Source organism: Neoarius graeffei, chromosome 18, assembly GCF_027579695.1.
Source record: "Neoarius graeffei isolate fNeoGra1 chromosome 18, fNeoGra1.pri, whole genome shotgun sequence".
In the NCBI taxonomy this organism is placed as follows: Eukaryota; Metazoa; Chordata; class Actinopteri; order Siluriformes; family Ariidae; genus Neoarius; species Neoarius graeffei.
The window spans coordinates 37747042-37764653 of NC_083586.1; the positions used below are offsets into that span (position 1 = coordinate 37747042).

Consider the following 17612-nt stretch of genomic DNA (forward strand, 5'->3'; position numbering starts at 1 on the left):
CCTCACAGCAAGAAGGTCCTGGGTTCGAGCCCCGTGGCCGGCGAGGGCCTTTCTGTGCGGAGTTTGCATGTTCTCCCCGTGTCCGCGTGGGTTTCCTCCGGGTGCTCCGGTTTCCCCCACAGTCCAAAGACATGCAGGTTAGGTTAACTGGTGACTCTAAATTGACCGTAGGTGTGAATGTGAGTGTGAATGGTTGTCTGTGTCTGTGTCAGCCCTGTGATGACCTGGCGATTTGTCCAGGGTGTACCCCGCCTTTCGCCCGTAGTCAGCTGGGATAGGCTCCAGCTTGCCTGTGACCCTGTAGAAGGATAAAGCGGCTAGAGATATGAGATTTTAGTGGCTTTACACTACACTTGTGAAACAAAATGTGCTCATTAGTACTAAATAATGCTTCTATTTTGAAAATATAGTTCACAGCACTGTATTTTGAACAAAACACAGTGAACAAAATACTACAAGCCCTGACGCTGCTCACAGCTTGGTGACGCTTGCAAGAGATGAAGCGAGTATAATTGACGTGTGTGTATATATGCGATATGGGCAGTTTGTCAGCAGAGAGGCCAAAATTATGAAATGATTGCCACGTCTCAGCTTAGTGATATTGCTAAAGTATGGAATGGAAGGAAAAATATCCTGAAACTGTATTTAGAAATAATCACCCCAGTTATAGCAGTGTCGCTTCAGAGAAATCTTGGTGTTTAATCTTAAGAAATGAAAGTTGGTTGTTTTTTTTTTGTTTTTTTTTCTGATGTAATTCCATTACTGACTTTTCTTTCCTCATAAAAGATTTTGCGTTCAGAGTTAAACATAGAAAAACTGGCTATGCTTTTTTTTTTTTACGGTCAAAATATATACCATACAGTATGAAATTTTTTAATACCATTATCTTGAGTACTGCGACCTTAAAAAAAAAAATTAGCACGTTTTGCCTAGAATGTTCTTCTGTTACTGAAGAACTACACTTATTGTAAGGACATGGGATCAGAAAACAATTTTATTCATAAGCAGTAGCCACATGTACCCATACGGTACCTGTTTTCTAAGATGCCTTCGAAGTTTAAGCCAACGTCGATGCATCCTCAATGCTGCCCGTTACCCGTAAATCTGTGCGGCAGCTCTCTCAAGCAGCAGAATCTTAAAAAGTGATGGATGAAGCTTTACGGAACAATCAAGTCAGGTCAAGTTTATTTGTATAGCACTTTTAACAATAAGCATTGTCGCAAAGCAGCTTTACAGAATTTGAACGACTTAAAACATGAGCTAATTTTATCCCTAATCTATCCCCAATGAGCACGCCTGTGGCGGCGGTGGCAAGGAAAAACTCCCTCAGACGACATGAGGAAGAAACCTCGAGAGGAACCAGACTCAAAAGGGAACCCATCCTCATTTGGGCAACAACAGACAACATGACTATAACATGTTTTAACATGAAGTCAGTTTTGTTGATGTTGTAAACTCTTTATTGATGGAAACTTGAGTGCAAAACTGTTCATCACAACTGCAGTCCTAAAGTTAGCAAGTCAAATGTAGTCCTCAGCCATAAAAGCATTACTGTAAGAGTCCAGAGAGCGTCCTCCAGGTGTGACTTTCAACTGTCCTCATGGGGCTGTCCTCCACAGGAGCGATGAAAAGTGAATTCGTATGTAAAAACTTTTTGGCTTTGATTTTTGAAAGTTACTGAGAAATAGTACACCGTTTCTGTGACTAACCAATTAAATGTGTTTGATTTGTGAGGAATCTGTTGGGCAGCTAGCTAACAGTATGTTTGTTTACCGGTACATGGTGTGATGACGTCATGCGTTACCGTAAGCGCTATTTTAAAAAAGTCAATCGAAATGAGCATCCTTAGAAAGTGCCTTCAGTCCAAAGTCAAGCCGAATAAGACGCCTGAATATTACGGCAGCGAGGCAACAAGGCAGCAACCTTCTGTTTCCAGCGTAGTCCAAGACTCAGAGCATGGTGATATCAAGATGTAACGAAGGTTTACCTAAGGCAGGAGCAGTAAATACATTTCAGATAACGTTTTATAAGATCAAATGTAATTCCACGCCTAAATGTTTCATAATGTTTGGGATTTTGAAAAATGCTTCTAGCAAACTTATTTCGTTGTATTTTTCCGTGAAACTTGGCATAAATCATCCTTAAGTGATGAGCATGACATTGTTATTTTGGTCTGGGTCACGGAGTTAGTTGGAAGTGGGAGACATGAGAGTTTCTCAACTACAGCTGCACTTCTCACCATAGATGGCTGGCGTGTTTCACAGCGTTTGGGATTTACTAAATCTCTAGATCTACTGAAGCTACGAGGATCTAAATCACCAGGATTCTAATTTACTGGGTGGGAAGTATTATATATTTTTTTGAAAGGTTTATTCGCGCTACAAGTCCATGAAAGTTGGAATTGTTCGTGAAGGGGTTAGTTAGATTTTGGTAGCGTGACGCACACAATAAGCAAAATAAAAAACAAATTTTCTTCCGAATTTCCTTGCTTTATCAAAATTATTTTTTGATACATTAAAAGACTGTGTTTATAATATTTAAGCTTTTTTTTTTAATTATAGAGAATATTTGATCAAAACTTTCAAAACAGCATTCAAAGTGATTTTTCACGGGTGTAAATGTTACGCGTGACGTCCATAATTACGTTAAATTTTAAGAACTAAAATTCTGTTAAAAATTCTAGATTTGTGCTATCATTCTGGGGTTTTGCTGAATAATACTTTAGGGAGTTCTCTTACAGTGCTGAAAATTCAATGAGTTTTGGTGAAATTCTAGAAAAGTTATTTACATTTTAACGCGCCTGATAGCGATTGTGCTCACACAGCGTGCTACTCATATTTACTAGTGTCTTAGTTCAACTGGAAATAATTAAAATGTCGTAAAGGTGTTTTATGGTGGTAAACTGGTGTCTGGCATCAACCCAAAATACACACACTCCTGGCCTTTATCAGTTTAATTATACAGACACCGTGGTGTTTTTATTCAGTACGTTTCCTCATCCTGTCCTGAAATGGATTCCTAGCTGCTGAACTGAACCCGATTTCTTCCGACACATGCTGTAGGCTGGACGCTGCAGCTCCACACAGTGCTGACGAAGCAGTCCGAATCAGCCTTTTGAAGTGTGTGTGTGTGTATATAAAGCTGCATTTAAATGTTTTTTTTAAATCTGAAGTAGCAGCAGATCTTGAGCTGAAATTCAATTTTAAGGTTTGTAATGGAGCAAATAAGATCTCAGACCAAACCTCATGCTTCAGTGTTTAGTTAAAATGTTCGAAGTTTCCAAAAAGCATTCAGTAACTGATTCACATGTTTATCCCCCCACGAGTAACTTGACGGGGAAAGTGTGAAACCACATCGTGAGTTCAGTGCCTGTGTCGTTACTGATTATCTACCAAACGTGTCGTCTATATTCACCTTTCAGCAAATACTTTTCATGCTTTAACTATCAGCTGGGAAAATCCAAACTCATTTTATCCTCTTATGCAGTCTGTTGGCTTTACACAGCATTTTAATTACTTTGTCCATGACTTAAAAAAATAAATAAAGCAGCAGAACAGAAACCTGTGCCCAGATCCCTAACGAACAAATCAGAGGAGATGGTGGCAAAGAAAAGCAGCTGGCTGACATGAGGATGAATCCTGTAGGCGATCCAGATGCAGGATCGTGGGATTTTAATCATGACCGTATTCTTGGGTTTCACATGACGTCACGTCCACCTCATTAGTTATTCAAAACTTCAGCTGGTGGTCTACCAGAGCTCAGTTGACAAAGCGTTTGTATGGAGAAGGTATATTGCTCACATGAAAAATGCCTTATGCTTGCGTTGTTTTAGGTTGTTTGAATCGATCAAATCGTGAAACTGATCAAAGTTTCTTCAGGGTTCCCCGTGAACTAATAAAAAAAAAAAAAGGGTGAACGAACACAGGATTTCACAAAAAGACGTTGAGAAAGGTGGCTTTTGAACCTCTCACCGAAATCGAAGGGAACCGAGTCGAAGCATGCTCGAGTTTGCAGTGATCACTTGGTGGACGTTTTGTATCTCCCTCTCAGCTACAGTATGGCCTTAGTGTTTTCCAAGTACTTTTCTTGCCGTGTGTCGTTATTTTACGGTACTTTTTTTTTTTTTTAAAGTCACGAAGTGCTAAAGTCCCCAGATGTTTCTTTGTTTACTCCTCAGAGTCCATATGCAAGAAGGTCGTGACAAAATTCTTCCCCAGCCGTACAGTTACAATGCGCCGTGATCTCTTCTCCGTCTTGTTTAACTAAGATCCAGGTCTTTATGGGGTTTCTGATGATCTTTGTGAATGATTTACCTGAGAGATAAGAGCCAACACAAGTGAGAATCAAGTGAACTGTTCTTTGTTTACACTTCAACTTGCAGCGCTTCGTTGTAAAGATGCGAACAAAAAGCTTAAAAAAAAATACTTCCACGGTCAAAAACGATCCAGGATTCATTGGGCAGTGACTTGATCCCGAGGTCCTTTACCCAGCCACGTACAAAAAAGTTGTAAGCCTCCATACTCTTCCACGCTTCCATCTGTTTTGCAGTGTAGAAGGACGTCTGCAACACCAGATAGTTCGAGATGTCGGGGAACTCGACTGAAGGGTAGTTTTCGAGATCGTATGACGAATCGTTCTTTCCCAGACTGTAGGGGTCGATTTCATTGCACATGGCAATCTTCTGAATATATCTAAAGCGAGCAGTGGCTTCTGGATTACGAGCATACTCCTAAGTGATCGCTAGTTGTTTGCACTACAGCAGCCGTTTAGGTTTGCTAGACCACCAGCTGTTTTACCAGAAATGAAATCGTTAAGTCACATGATTGAAACCCAAGAATATAGTCTCAAAGGTATTTACGGTTTTAAGTTATCCCACAAAATTGAGTCATACATGAGCTGATAGTCGCGCCAAGTCGGCTGTAAGCCAAGTACGATATGAGTGGAATAACTGTTTTTTATTGTATCAACATTCTCTGGATTTTGAGAAACGGAGCATTTTTATTTTTTGCAAATTTGCCAAATTTTTTTTTTATACAAAAGTATCAGTGACTGTGAGAGTTTGTGGCAGCCTTCAAACATGGCCGTCACGGACTACAACTCCCAAGCGCCTTCCTTCCCTCTCCCGAGTATTGATTGGGAACACACCTGCTCCACATCTAAGCTTCCTAAAGAAGCACGCCAAACACTCCAGCACATTGCGAAGTATTGTTCTGTGTCTGCGTACTGATCATACTGAGCCTTTTGTTGTTTTGGCCTGATTCCAAGTTATTCTGATCCCTGCAACGTTACTCGCTTGACTCTGAGACTGTTGTTTATCTCGGGCATCCCGTTTGCTCATCGACCGACCCTTAGTGCAAACCTGACTTTTTGATTCTCGTCTCAAAATTTGGATTTGTTTACCAGTTTGCGATGCACCCGCTCTCCCCTGCATTTGCGTCCGTAAGTGCCTGTACTCTTACAAAAACATCTGACAAAATAATTTCTGCTTAGAATGTAAACAAATGGCAAAATGGTGGTAGCAATTTGTGAGCGATGCGTTCTTCCCATCAAATCCTTTCATTCCATATTTTGTTGCCTTTTTAAAAATCTTTATTTTGTCCTCAGTTGGTTCAGCAACACACGCCACCATTTTGTTTTTCTCTACTCGCAGTATATGAGCTGATATCCAAGTAGCCAATCTGAGTGTACGATTGCTCATATCCAGTGAATAGAATAAATAAGAATGTACAGCAAGTTTATGCCAAGCAGGCTATACATAGGAGTTTTGATGGTGGTTTAAGAAACATGTAAGTGGACTGCAGTTTTTGGGAAGTGAAATCTCTGTGGCATTGAGGTGAGATTGTTCTGTGCAGCAGGAAGGTGGGTGCTTGTGTAAATGGTGAAGATAAGGAACAAAAACCAAAATGCACGAATTGAGATTATATGCTTTTTGGAACTTGATTTATATGCTTACTTGAGTTTAAGGTTCAAATTTTGTATCGCATATGCTCAAGGCTTGGGGGTTGGTGGGGTGGGTTGTGTGTGCTTGTGTTGTCCTGAAATGGCCCCAGAGTTCAGCTTTATCTCTCCCAAGGCAACCATAATCGGCTCATGTTTAATAGTCAGGACAAGGTGTAAATTTAGTCCCCTGTAACAACACATCTTTAGGCAATTCAGTTTTATCCCCTGCTGGCTGAAAGGCCCGAAGGGGGATTATGTCGTGACGATGTCTGCCCGTGGCCCTGTGATGACCTGGCGACTTGTCCAGGGTGTACCCCGCCTTTCGCCCATAGTTAGCTGGGATGGGCTCCAGCTTGCCTGCGACCCTGTGGAACAGGATAAAGCGGATACAGATGATAAGATGTCTGCCCGTCCGTCCCGATAAGGGTACTCGCCTTCTGAAATCAACTCCTCTCACAATTTTTGGAGGAATTTCACAAAACTTGGCAGGATTCTTTGTTACATGTCGTTAATACGCATATTGTAATTTTGTTCAGTTGGGTCACGTTTTACCAGAGTTATAGCCCTTGATTAACAAAATTATACTTTGACAATTTCATGGTGTTTTCTCTTTCTGACATCAGCTCCTCTCACAATTTTTGGACGAATTTCTCGAAGCTTGGCAAAAGGCCTTGTTATATGACGGTAATGCGCATATTGTGATTTTTTTTTTTTAAGTTTCGTTTATGAAAATTTTACCAGAGTTTTGACCCTTGTACGTTGACAATTTCATGAGGGTGTACGTTCTTCTGAAATCAACTCCTCTCACAATTTGTGGAGGAATTTAACCAAACTTGGCAAAAGGCTTTGCTATCTGACAGTTATACGCATATTGAAATTTTGTTTAATTTGGGCAAATTTTACCAGAGTTATGCCCTTGATTATTAACAAAGTTGTACTTTGGTAATTTCATCAAGGTATGCTTGCTTTCTGAAATCAACTTCCCTCACAATTTTTATCCCCCGCTGGCCGAAAGGCCCAAAGTAAGATTATGTCGTGGCGATGTCTGTCCGTCCCGGGAAGGGTACTCGCCTTCTGAAATCCACTCTGCTCACAATTTTTGGAGGAATTTCACAAAACTTCACAGGATTCTTTGTTGTTAATATGCATATTGCAATTTTGTTCAATTCAGTCGCATTTTACCAGAGTTATGGCACAGTTGGCAGCGGGGGATATTGTGCTCTCAGAGCACTCTTGTTATATTCATAGTGGAATAGAGCCACTGATGACGTTAACATCATTACATATATTTGTGATCTTAATCTTAAACGAACCCAGATGCTGGATGTCATGAAAGTGCCCTGTGCAAAGCAATGTTTCCTCCTTCTCATTTTTGTTATAAACACCCCCGAATATAGGAATCGCCCTGTCCGTCTGTCCAAATGTCTTGTAAACTCAACAGCTCCTAAATGTTTTGATGGATTTTGATGAAACTACACAGTTGCAGTATTACTGCCTGAAGATGTGCATGAGGGAAAATAATTCCGGTCTGATGTTTCAAAGGGGAAATGATTCAACTTGATCCCTTACATATGGCGATATGATGACAGGCTCGTAAAGGGGGCGGGTCTTCTATAGTGCGTTTACTTACAGTTCTAGTTTCTTTGACTCTCAACGTCACTACAAACATCAGAAGCGTTGCCAATAGAGATCTTGCAGTCACGTGACCGGAAAGTACACAGCTGCCATCTTGTCGGTAAAAAACACAGCTGAATACTGCTGCACTCGTGTACAGAATGGATCAATTTCAACCGACGGACTACACGGCTCATTTTTCTAATGAACAGATAACTAGATATATGTCTAAAATAAACGATCTACAGATTAGTGACCCTTATGGCTTACTGGACGGAGTTTTCACGACCGTGTCAGTGGATTTTGAACTGCCAGCGGAATACCCAGACGTGTATAATTACCTCATTAACTTTCCCTTGCTGTTCAGTGGTGAAGCACTGCGTGCTTATAAATCTCTGGACAGTTATCTTTACAGAAATTCAGGATTTGTCAGCGACTCAGATGTGGCATCTTGTAAACAAGAAAATAATCCTCATTGGACGGGTAAGTCACTTAAGTATTGAGTATAGCACTGACCAGCCGATTATAGAATAAGGTAATTCCAGCTGTAATTCCAAATCGTCCGTCTTGTTTACCATGGATCTGGCGTTGGAGAGGTAGAGGCTTGGCAGTGGAGATTTGAGTGGCTGTTTTCTGAGCTTAGTCAACAGGCCGGCTCTGCCTGCAGCCTCGCTTTTGCTTCCGCTCCCGACGCCGCCTCCTTCACCTGCCAGACCCGATAACAATCCACGGAGACCCCGCTGGTCTCGCTATCTCGTCCGGAATGTTGTGCATGCGATGGAAATCGCTACAAACCGTCATTTTCTGCTGGAAACCAATGTCCAGTAAGTCCATACGGTTGTAGTGGATATTGAAGTCCGGTACAGACGAACAACACGCAAAAATACACACAAAAAACATAAACGTGCACAGGTAGGGAGAGCTTGTAGCCGCAGCCGTTGTAGTAGAATTGTATATAGTAGGGTTTTCCAGAAGAAAAGGTAGAAGTAGAAGGCGGAAATATGGCGTTTGACCAACAAGATGGCGCCTGTCACAATCTGGATCGACTGTGACGTCACATGCAAGTGCTCCATAGATGTGAAATGTCTTTCTGACTGCTCTTTCTGTTCCTCTCACCCTGAAACAATTGATCATTTAAATTCTTCATTCACAAATGTAAATTTCTAAAAAGAAAACCTTTATTTTTTTATCTTTTAAAAAAGATGTAAAACATTACTTATCATTTGATCACTCACTTTGCCCTAAAGCTATTAATACTAGTTTAAAATGTGCTATATTTGGTGTAAGTAACCTCTAGTCTGTTCATGTTCAATGTGTTTGTATGTCTTTGTTCTCTTGTTGTATGTGCAGATTTACGCTGCATATTTCGTACTGTATGTTTGGATTTTTTCTTTAATAAAGGAAGGGAAAAAATGTAGATAGATAGAGAGAGAGAGAGAGAGAGAGAGAGAGATGTGAAATGTACCTGCATGGGGGTTGTCGGTGCCGTCATCTTGGTATGTCTGAAAATGTCTTGCAGTAAAGTGGTTTGTTTTCAGGTGATGAGCAGGACACCTTAACTATTTTCCCCTCACTATGTCGTTAATTTCTCGTCACATTACTGTATTCCAGGGAACGTTTCTTGTTCAACCTGTCTGGACCCAATTACTTTCTCTTGGTGACATCTGTAAGGATATTTTAACATGTCTCTCCTTTTATATTCCGATGGCAGTTAATACTGTTCAGGCGAGTTTATACAAGGATACAGGATGTGGGCAGGATGTCTGGTCACATTTTGTATGCATTTGTGGTTTGAATATAGAGACTTACTGGATTATATCATTGTATACTTATTTGGCAGCACATCATGTTAGATTATTTAAGCATCGAGCTTGTGTGCAGTATAAAATGGACTTCATTATCCGCAAAGTACCTTATTTATTTCTGTTTTGATTTAAGGGACCCACCCCCTTTTTTTTGGGGGGGGGGTTGATTCCTGCAGGAACTCCGTTCAGAGTAAACATCACTGGATACCCTTGCAGTGTAATATTTTGTAGAGATGATCAAATCATGTGGCACAAGCCTAGTAGACAAACATTTTTCTGAACTTCTGTACTGTGTTGTGGGGTTTTTTTGTGTACAAAGATACAGAAGCAACTGACAATATGATAAACGATCAAATAAGTTTTCCAAACACACTCTTATAGTAGTTACATTTGTGTATAAAACCCCTCCCCCCCCAAAAAAAATGTACTTTACTGTCTTCATGATCATTGTATCTGAAGAGTTTCCCAGGAACTCTTGATGCAGTGCAGACACACCCTGGATGGAATGCAAGTCCATTGCGTGGAATCTCACTCTCTCCTAGGGTCTATTCAGTGTACCCCAGCCATCTTGGATACACCAAGATGTTGCCATCAATGGCTGCCGTGGTGTGTTGGTGCGAATTGTCTTCCCTTATTTTGAAACCGGGACTTTCATTCACCTTTGGTTTTGTGCTTTTATGGAGATGTGGCTATGCGGACTCATTCCGGACTCTGCACTGCAGCTGGCCGGTTTCCAGCTTTTCAGAGCAGACCGTAACACGGTAAAACAAAAGGTGGTGGAATCTGCTTTTATGTAAACAGCAGCTGGTGCAGTGATCCTGCAGCACTGTTCTTCCAGACTGGAATAATTAAATTTTTTTTTTTATTAATTGTAAACCCTTCTCCCCACACTTGTTTGCTTCATTCATTCTGGTTGGCATTTACATTCCACCGCAGGCCAACGTGCAGAACGCACAGCGCATGCTGGCCAACCAGATACTGGATGTGGAGCAGATTAACCCGGACTCCCGAGTTATTGTCGTCTTTTTTTTTTTTTTTAAACAAAGGTAACCTCAGCCACGAACTATCAAAATACAAACCGTTTATTCACTGCCCAACCAGAGAGGAGAATACACTACAGTTAACAGTGCCGATCACGCCATCCCCTGCACTGCGCTGGGCCACTCTGGCCACATCACGGTCCACTTGATTCCTGCATACAGGCAGAAATTTAAAGCTGAGGAAACCTGTAGTGAGGACATCAAAGATGTGGAGCAATGAGGCTGTGGAGAACCTTCAGGTGTGCTTGGACTGTACAAACTGGCATGTATTCAGGACTGCTACCAATGGTCTGGATGAGTACACTGAGGCTGTGACATCCTACGTCAGCTTCTGTGAGGACTTCTGCTTCCATCACGAACCAGGGTGAGTTATAATAATGACAAACCATGGCTCACAGATGAGCTCAGACAGCTAAGGTTGGAAAAGGGAGAAGTGTTCAGAAGTGGGGACCGGAACAGGTTTAGCAAGGCAGTGAGAAGCTAAACGACTGTACTCTGAGGTGGGGTTTACATTAGACCGTATCAGCGGATCATCAGATTAACATTTTTAAAATGATTAGCGTGCACACAGCAACACCAATACACGGATACGCTCGGCTCCGCAGGCATCCTGCGCTCCAAATCACTCCGCCCTGAACAGCGAGTGCCCTCTGGAGGGTGCGCACTCCGGCCCTGCGCAGCTCACAGAGCGCACGAGTGTAGTGCACAAGCAGTGATTCGGGACTGAGCCGCTGTGTGTGTGATCCCAGCGCATATCACTTACCACTTGCAAGTGGAAGGATGGCAAGCCTAAAGACAATCATAACTACACAATGGGCAGTATTTGCATCAGTATTTGCAGTATTTTCATACTTTTATACTCTTTAATGAAAGATGATACAAGGCGGAAGTCCGTGCCGTTTTTCAGCAGTCGTGTCACATGACCAACGCCAGCGAATCAGGAAGGTGGATGTCACAGTGACGTTGTCCAATGAGACGCCAGCTAGAGCTCAGCACAGCGTATCCGCGTATTCTCAATGTTTACACAGCACCGGAGCTGACACGATCTGGATTGAATACGTGGACCCTGGCGGATTCCCGTTTCCAGGCGGTTTAATGTAAACGGACAGTGCATCCGCGAAGAAAACGAGACAGATACGGTCTAATGTAAACTTGACCTGAGAAACTCCAACATCAGTTCTCAGCCAATGACTCACTGCGTCGGTCTGGAAATGCACATCACAAACTACAAACCTTCAGCCCCGCCCCGCACACACACACATGCACTCTGTTAATGACTTGCGCCTGGCCAACCAACTGAATGAGTTCTACTGTCGCTTTGAAAGACAATGGGGCTGTCCTGATACCATCCCTGTGACTCCACACGCCAACTCCAGCCCAGTGCCTCTATGAGCCCAGGACCTGAGGAGAGCAGAAAGGATTGTGACTGACCCCTCTCAACCTGGTCACAAACTTTTTTTTTTTTTGAATCACTCCTGTCTGGTAGGAGGTTGCATTCCATTAGAACCAAAACCTTATGGCATAAGGCCATCTTTCCCCCCCACTGCAGCTGGCCTCATCAATAAGGTCAGAGACCCCCACTGACTCTAACCTCACACTTCTAATCTGTAACCAGGGGTCTCCCTGGGTTCTGAAAAATATTCTCCACTTTCTTTTTCCTTGAAAATTAAACTTCAATAAGTATTCACTTTTTTTCCCCCCTTAGTTACTGACCTATCAGAGTGTACCTCATACAAGTTTATACCAACCAAACTGGCACAATTCAAATATCTGTACAGATACAGCAAGGCCTCTCCATTATATACAGGGTGTCTCAGAAGTTAGGAGGCAACTGTGTATGGTCTATTGATTTACAGGTGCCCCCTAACTTCTGGGACACCCTGTATATAAAATTTGGGCTCCACTCCTCCAGCCTCTGATGAGGGACTTGATTTTGGGCACCCTGTGCACCATCACGCTAAAACAAACCTCTTGAGCTCACTTAAGGGTATTTTAGCATGGAATGATTCGAAAGAGGTATGAGGACTCCCTTTAGCCTTTACTTCAACACACAACATAATTTACAATTGAATAGAATCGAGAAGAATCGTGGAGCAATCAACACTGAAGGAATCTGAATTTGATTTAGAAGCAGAACACAGAATGGCACCGTGTTTTACACCATACATTAGTTAGATCAGAGCTGTTTCTAGCTGTTGAAAAGACCAGGCATGACTCAAGCTTTCCTGGGACTTGTATTTTTTATTTATTTTTTTAATGGAGATTTAATTTAATGGAGATCGCCAATAAGTTCGCGAGGTGAAATCTATCTCTCCAAGGTAATATGATCACCCACACACATTCAAACATTATGATCTCTTTATTACTGATTTTTGCACTGCTCTTTTTAATTTGTCTGTCACTTCTTCAGTTTCTGTCAACTTAAGTTATCAACACCCCATAATGTCTCAGGAAACTGAGGCATTTGTCAGTTGACTTAATATCAGTTGAAAATAATGTAATTTCTCACTCCTATAGTTCACCTTTAGGACCAGAAAGACAAATTCTAAGTTACATTATGATTACAAGTTTCAGAATTCCAGATGACCTCCAAGTCAGTTGTTCTCTATTAATCTTTTTTTTTTTTTTTTTTTTTTTTGAGGGTGAAAATATCCTGGGGGCTATAGCCCTGAGTGATGGAGCCTAATGATGCCACTGTGTTAGCTACAGGGACTCAACAGGCCATGCCACTTGAAACAGAGCTCCCTTCAGTCGCTTGCTGGCTGACAGCGCTTTCACTTTGGGCAGGGCTCGATATTAACGCTTGTCCACTTGTCTGGGACAAGTGATACTTTATGTCGGACAAGTTCATCGTCTCAGTTACTTGTCCAATCGGACAAGTGCCAAAATACGCTGATATTCGGGTTACATGTCAAATTTATCAGTTTATTCACATGATTTCCGAAGCATCTCACTCGACATATTGTTTTGATGAATCGCCGGATGTTTCTATTCGGAAAGAGCGATGTGCGCATGCACAGTATTCAGACCCTCCAGGATTTAGCGATGTTGCGATTTGCAACTTCAACGTAAATTCAACCAATCCCCGCAAATTCAGGGTGGTGTTGGATATAATTGCAATCACCGCAACTTTCCCGCAAATTTGACCAATTGTTGGCGTCGTCATGAGGTGACTTCGACAAACTACCTTCCGCCTTACTTCCGTGTATACGTTCAAGAGAAGCAGCATGTGCGAGTCAGTGTTTATATTGGCTTAAATTCTGTTACTGAAAGTGTGTTATGTTTACAGTGAAGGACTGTGTGCACTTTTTTTTTCATGGGGAGGGGCTCGGAGTGTGCCTCCCCATGGCTGTTTCGGCCCTTAAATCATCTTCAGTGTTTAAAGAATCTTTTATATTGGTAAAGTCATTTATAGGACCATTTCTCAGTGTCTTTTTTTTTTTTAATCAATAGTTTTTCAGTAATAACTTAATATTTAATATATCACTCAATTTTAATCACAAAAAGAGAAAATCGCAACTTTCACTTCCTCCCGCAATGTAATCGCAACAAAAACCTAAAAAAAAAACACCGCAACTTTTCATCGCAATTTTTTGGAAACCCCCCCGCAACATCAGACATTTTAGCCCGCAACAATCACAAAAAAGGCTGAATATTCCACTTGCGAAACCAGCCAATACCGCTTCATGTATTTGAGCTGAAAAGTAAACGGTCGTTTATGATTGGTTTTAATCGTGTCATATGCGTGGATTTGTTGACGTTTCTGTTGGCGGGCTCATTATTCAACTGTATATTTACGTTGAGTGCGTGGTAATTTCCAAATCTTTGAATTGTTGTTGATGGTGTTCATTATAAAAATTTAGACATTTAGAAAATGTCCCTCCTGAAGTTCGGCTTCACAAAGAAGTCTAGTGAATCCGAGGCATCTGGTGCTGAAAAGAAGAGGAAACAATCACAGCAGAACTATGAAAGCAAGAGAGAGTGGACATTTCTCAATTCTTGGAAGGATGAATTTGAATGGGTCCAAGACACCGGAGATGGAATGCAATGTTCTCTGTGCATATCGCATCCTACTTATGCTGATGTCTCGAGCAGCATGTTTAAAGATACAGCTTCATATAGGCGAGACATTCTAGTGTCTCATGGCAAGAGTACAAGCCACAAGCGGTGTGATGCAAATGCAATAAAGATTGTTGGGTTACAAATAGTTTTTTTTTTTTTTTTTTTCTCAAATATTTCTTCGGACAAGTCAACTTCACATTCGGACAAGTAAATTTCCTTTCAACTTGCCCGACAGGACAAGTGGTTTCAAAAGTTAATGCAGAGCCCTGACTTTGGGGATTATTTATTTTTTTAAACCGACCTCTGTTTTACTGACACTGTCTGATGTGCTCGAGGATGGTAGGGGCTCGGAGTGTGCCTCCCCATGGCTGTTTCGGCCCTTAAATCATCTTCAGTGTTTGAAGAAGCTCGCCCAAAAAAATCTCGTCAGCCAAGACTGCACCATTATTCAATTCAGGCAGAGATAATTACACCATCACACCAGGCCGATTAAGACACTGCGATTGGTCAAAAGTTTGGCGCGCGATTGGTCAAAAGTTTGGCGCTCACTTGGTCATTATGTATAGTGGATTTTTATTGGTCACAAGCATGTGCTCATTGTTTTGCAATCTGGCGTTCTACCGTCTCCTTGCTGGGGTTGGATTTCAGCAAACGTAAGGCTTTATGGAGGGATTTCTAAAAAAGATGACTTATGCTAATGATGGATACATTCGTCAGTGTGACGACTGCCAGTAGTTTCTCTTCATCACTGATGGATTATATTCGTCATTGACGAGCGTGACGAGTGCCAGCGGAAACCCTGTGTAACATTAACGCACTCTGTGCCTCTGAGCTGCGTTTTTGTACATTTCAAGGTCATGTCCTACATCTTCATGCTGTGAACCTTTTATTGCACATTCTAGCGCACACTGTACAGATTGGTTATTGACTTCGCCCATTACACATCTCTTCCTCTGCACATTCTTGTGTCTTGTCCATCTTCATGTGACCTATTTTTGCACATTTCAGGACATGCTGTACAGTGGGGACTTCAAAAACTCATGCACGTACCTCTCTCATATGTCCACTTTTCAAATTTGTATATTTCAGATTCTTCGGGCTGGTTATTTATTTATTTATTTATTTATTTTAAATTCTGTGTATGTAGCTACTTTCGTCTTTGCTAAACTCTCCTATTTTTCACTGTTCAAGCACCAATCACCAAAGCAAATTCCTTGCATGTAAGAACGTACTTCGCAATAAACCTGATTCTGATTTGACGTTGCTTTTCATGATTTTCCATTCTGATTCTGCGTGGTACATTATTGAGAGGAATTCTGGGAAACATGAGACTAGAGGTGTGACGATTCAATTTGAATCACGATTTTGACCTTTTTGATTTGAGTCATGTTTTTTTTAAATAACTGATGCAACTCATGGTCAATATTCTGTTAACGGTCAGCCTAGAAATGTCGATCAATAAAAAAAAAAAAGTCAAGTCGTGTTGCCTTTGTAGTCTCTATTCAGTCTCCAGTCACTCCATTGACTTTGAATGTAACTAAGAATGTATCACAGTTCAGTCATTTTTGGCACATTTTAATTTTCAAAACACTAAGAAACCAAAAAAGCAATGAAAACTTTGACTTTTTGTCTCCTTCTTTTAAAACACACAAATGGCCACTTGTGTTAAGTGAATACCACCTCTTGAGACACAACAATTCATTGTCCAGAGAATACAGAAGGCACTGAGATTGTAAGAAATGCCGCCAAACTGGACTTTTAAGAGCCGGTGGCTTCAGGAATTCCGAGTCATCCGCCATGTTGTTCACAAAGCAACACGTGATCTTGTGAGATTGCTATAGCAACCACAAACATGGCTGCGCCCACGTACAGCTACGGAGACTGACTTGAATTTTTAATGTCAAAATTGTGTTTTTTTTTTTTTTTTTTTTAAATGCATCTAGGGTTATCGGGATGAAATTAGGTATTGTTAGTGAATTGTGCTTTTTTTAATTTTTTTAATCATGGATTGAAATGGCTTGATAGATCAGGGATCGATTAATCGTCACACCTATACACGGGATGCCAGTAAAACTCCATGCAGACAGTGATAATGAGTTCAGGCTTCACCCAGGGCCCCCGAGCTTGTGAGGCATCTTGTGCATTTCTAGCAATGAATTCTGTCTGAAATGTTACGTGATGTTTTCTAAGTATAAAACATTTGTCCTTGGCTAAAAGTGGAAGGTAAGAAGCTCATTCTTCTTTTGTTTTTTTTTCTCTTCCAGGGCCTGTGCCTAAAGGATTTGGGTCGTCCTGTAACGGAGGACGATTTTTTTTTCCCTTTTTCCTTTCTTGGATAAGCGGCAAGGGAGGAGGAGAAGATGCCGAAACCGGTAAGCACAAAATGTTTGCAAAGGCAAAAAATAAATGTGTATGTATTGGAACCGAGAGAGAGACTTTTGTTCTATGAAGGCCGTGCTTGCTGTCAGGCTTAAGATCAGAGTCTGTAGTAAGACTGATTTTTATAGTAAACTGTATTGTTCAGTGGTCTGGCTCACAGAAGAACTTTTATTTACCATTTTATTATGTAATCTCAAAAATAACAGTTGCTTTAGTGTGTATTACATGAGTAAAGAGAACAGTTTGATTGTTGTTCATGCTGGTTAGTCAGATTCAGGACGCATCGTTCTGTAAGGAGCGGTTTTGCCAAAACGCTTCGGTTGATGACATTGGGCAGATTTATGAGTTTGTATTAGGATGCATCATTATTCTTACTGGTGAATGAACCCAGATGTCGGAGCGATCAGAACCAACTACAGACCGCATAGACAAACTTTTCATCCTTTTTTTTTTTTGTGTCTCTTGTTCACAAATATTCAATGTAGTTTGTGAATGTTTTATAGATTACTTTAGATCTATAGTATATGGCAGCCATTTTTGAAGATTAGTCAGTGTGATATATAAAATGTGATCGAAGAACATTTGCAGTACCTACTACAACCACATATATATATATATATATATATATATATATATATATATATATATATATATATATATATGCTGTACACACTGCTGTAAATGTTCTGATGATTTAAACACTCAGTCCTGACTCAGCTGTTACTACAACAAAAGGTGTTCTCGCCTTTCAGAGTCCTTTGAGGGACTTGCA

The 17612-nt window shown here is 41.1% G+C and overlaps 1 protein-coding gene across 2 annotated transcripts in view; it reads left to right on the forward strand.

The window, feature by feature from the left end:
* The window catches only part of LOC132866168 (radixin), a 117805-nt gene that overhangs the window by 16430 nt on the left and 83763 nt on the right, over window positions 1-17612 (forward strand). For both annotated transcript variants that reach the window (XM_060898771.1, XM_060898770.1), the window contains one exon: window positions 16726-16833. In XM_060898771.1, the coding sequence (XP_060754754.1) occupies window positions 16822-16833 (12 nt within the window). In that variant the 5' untranslated portion in view covers window positions 16726-16821. The remainder of the gene's footprint in view (window positions 1-16725; window positions 16834-17612) is intronic.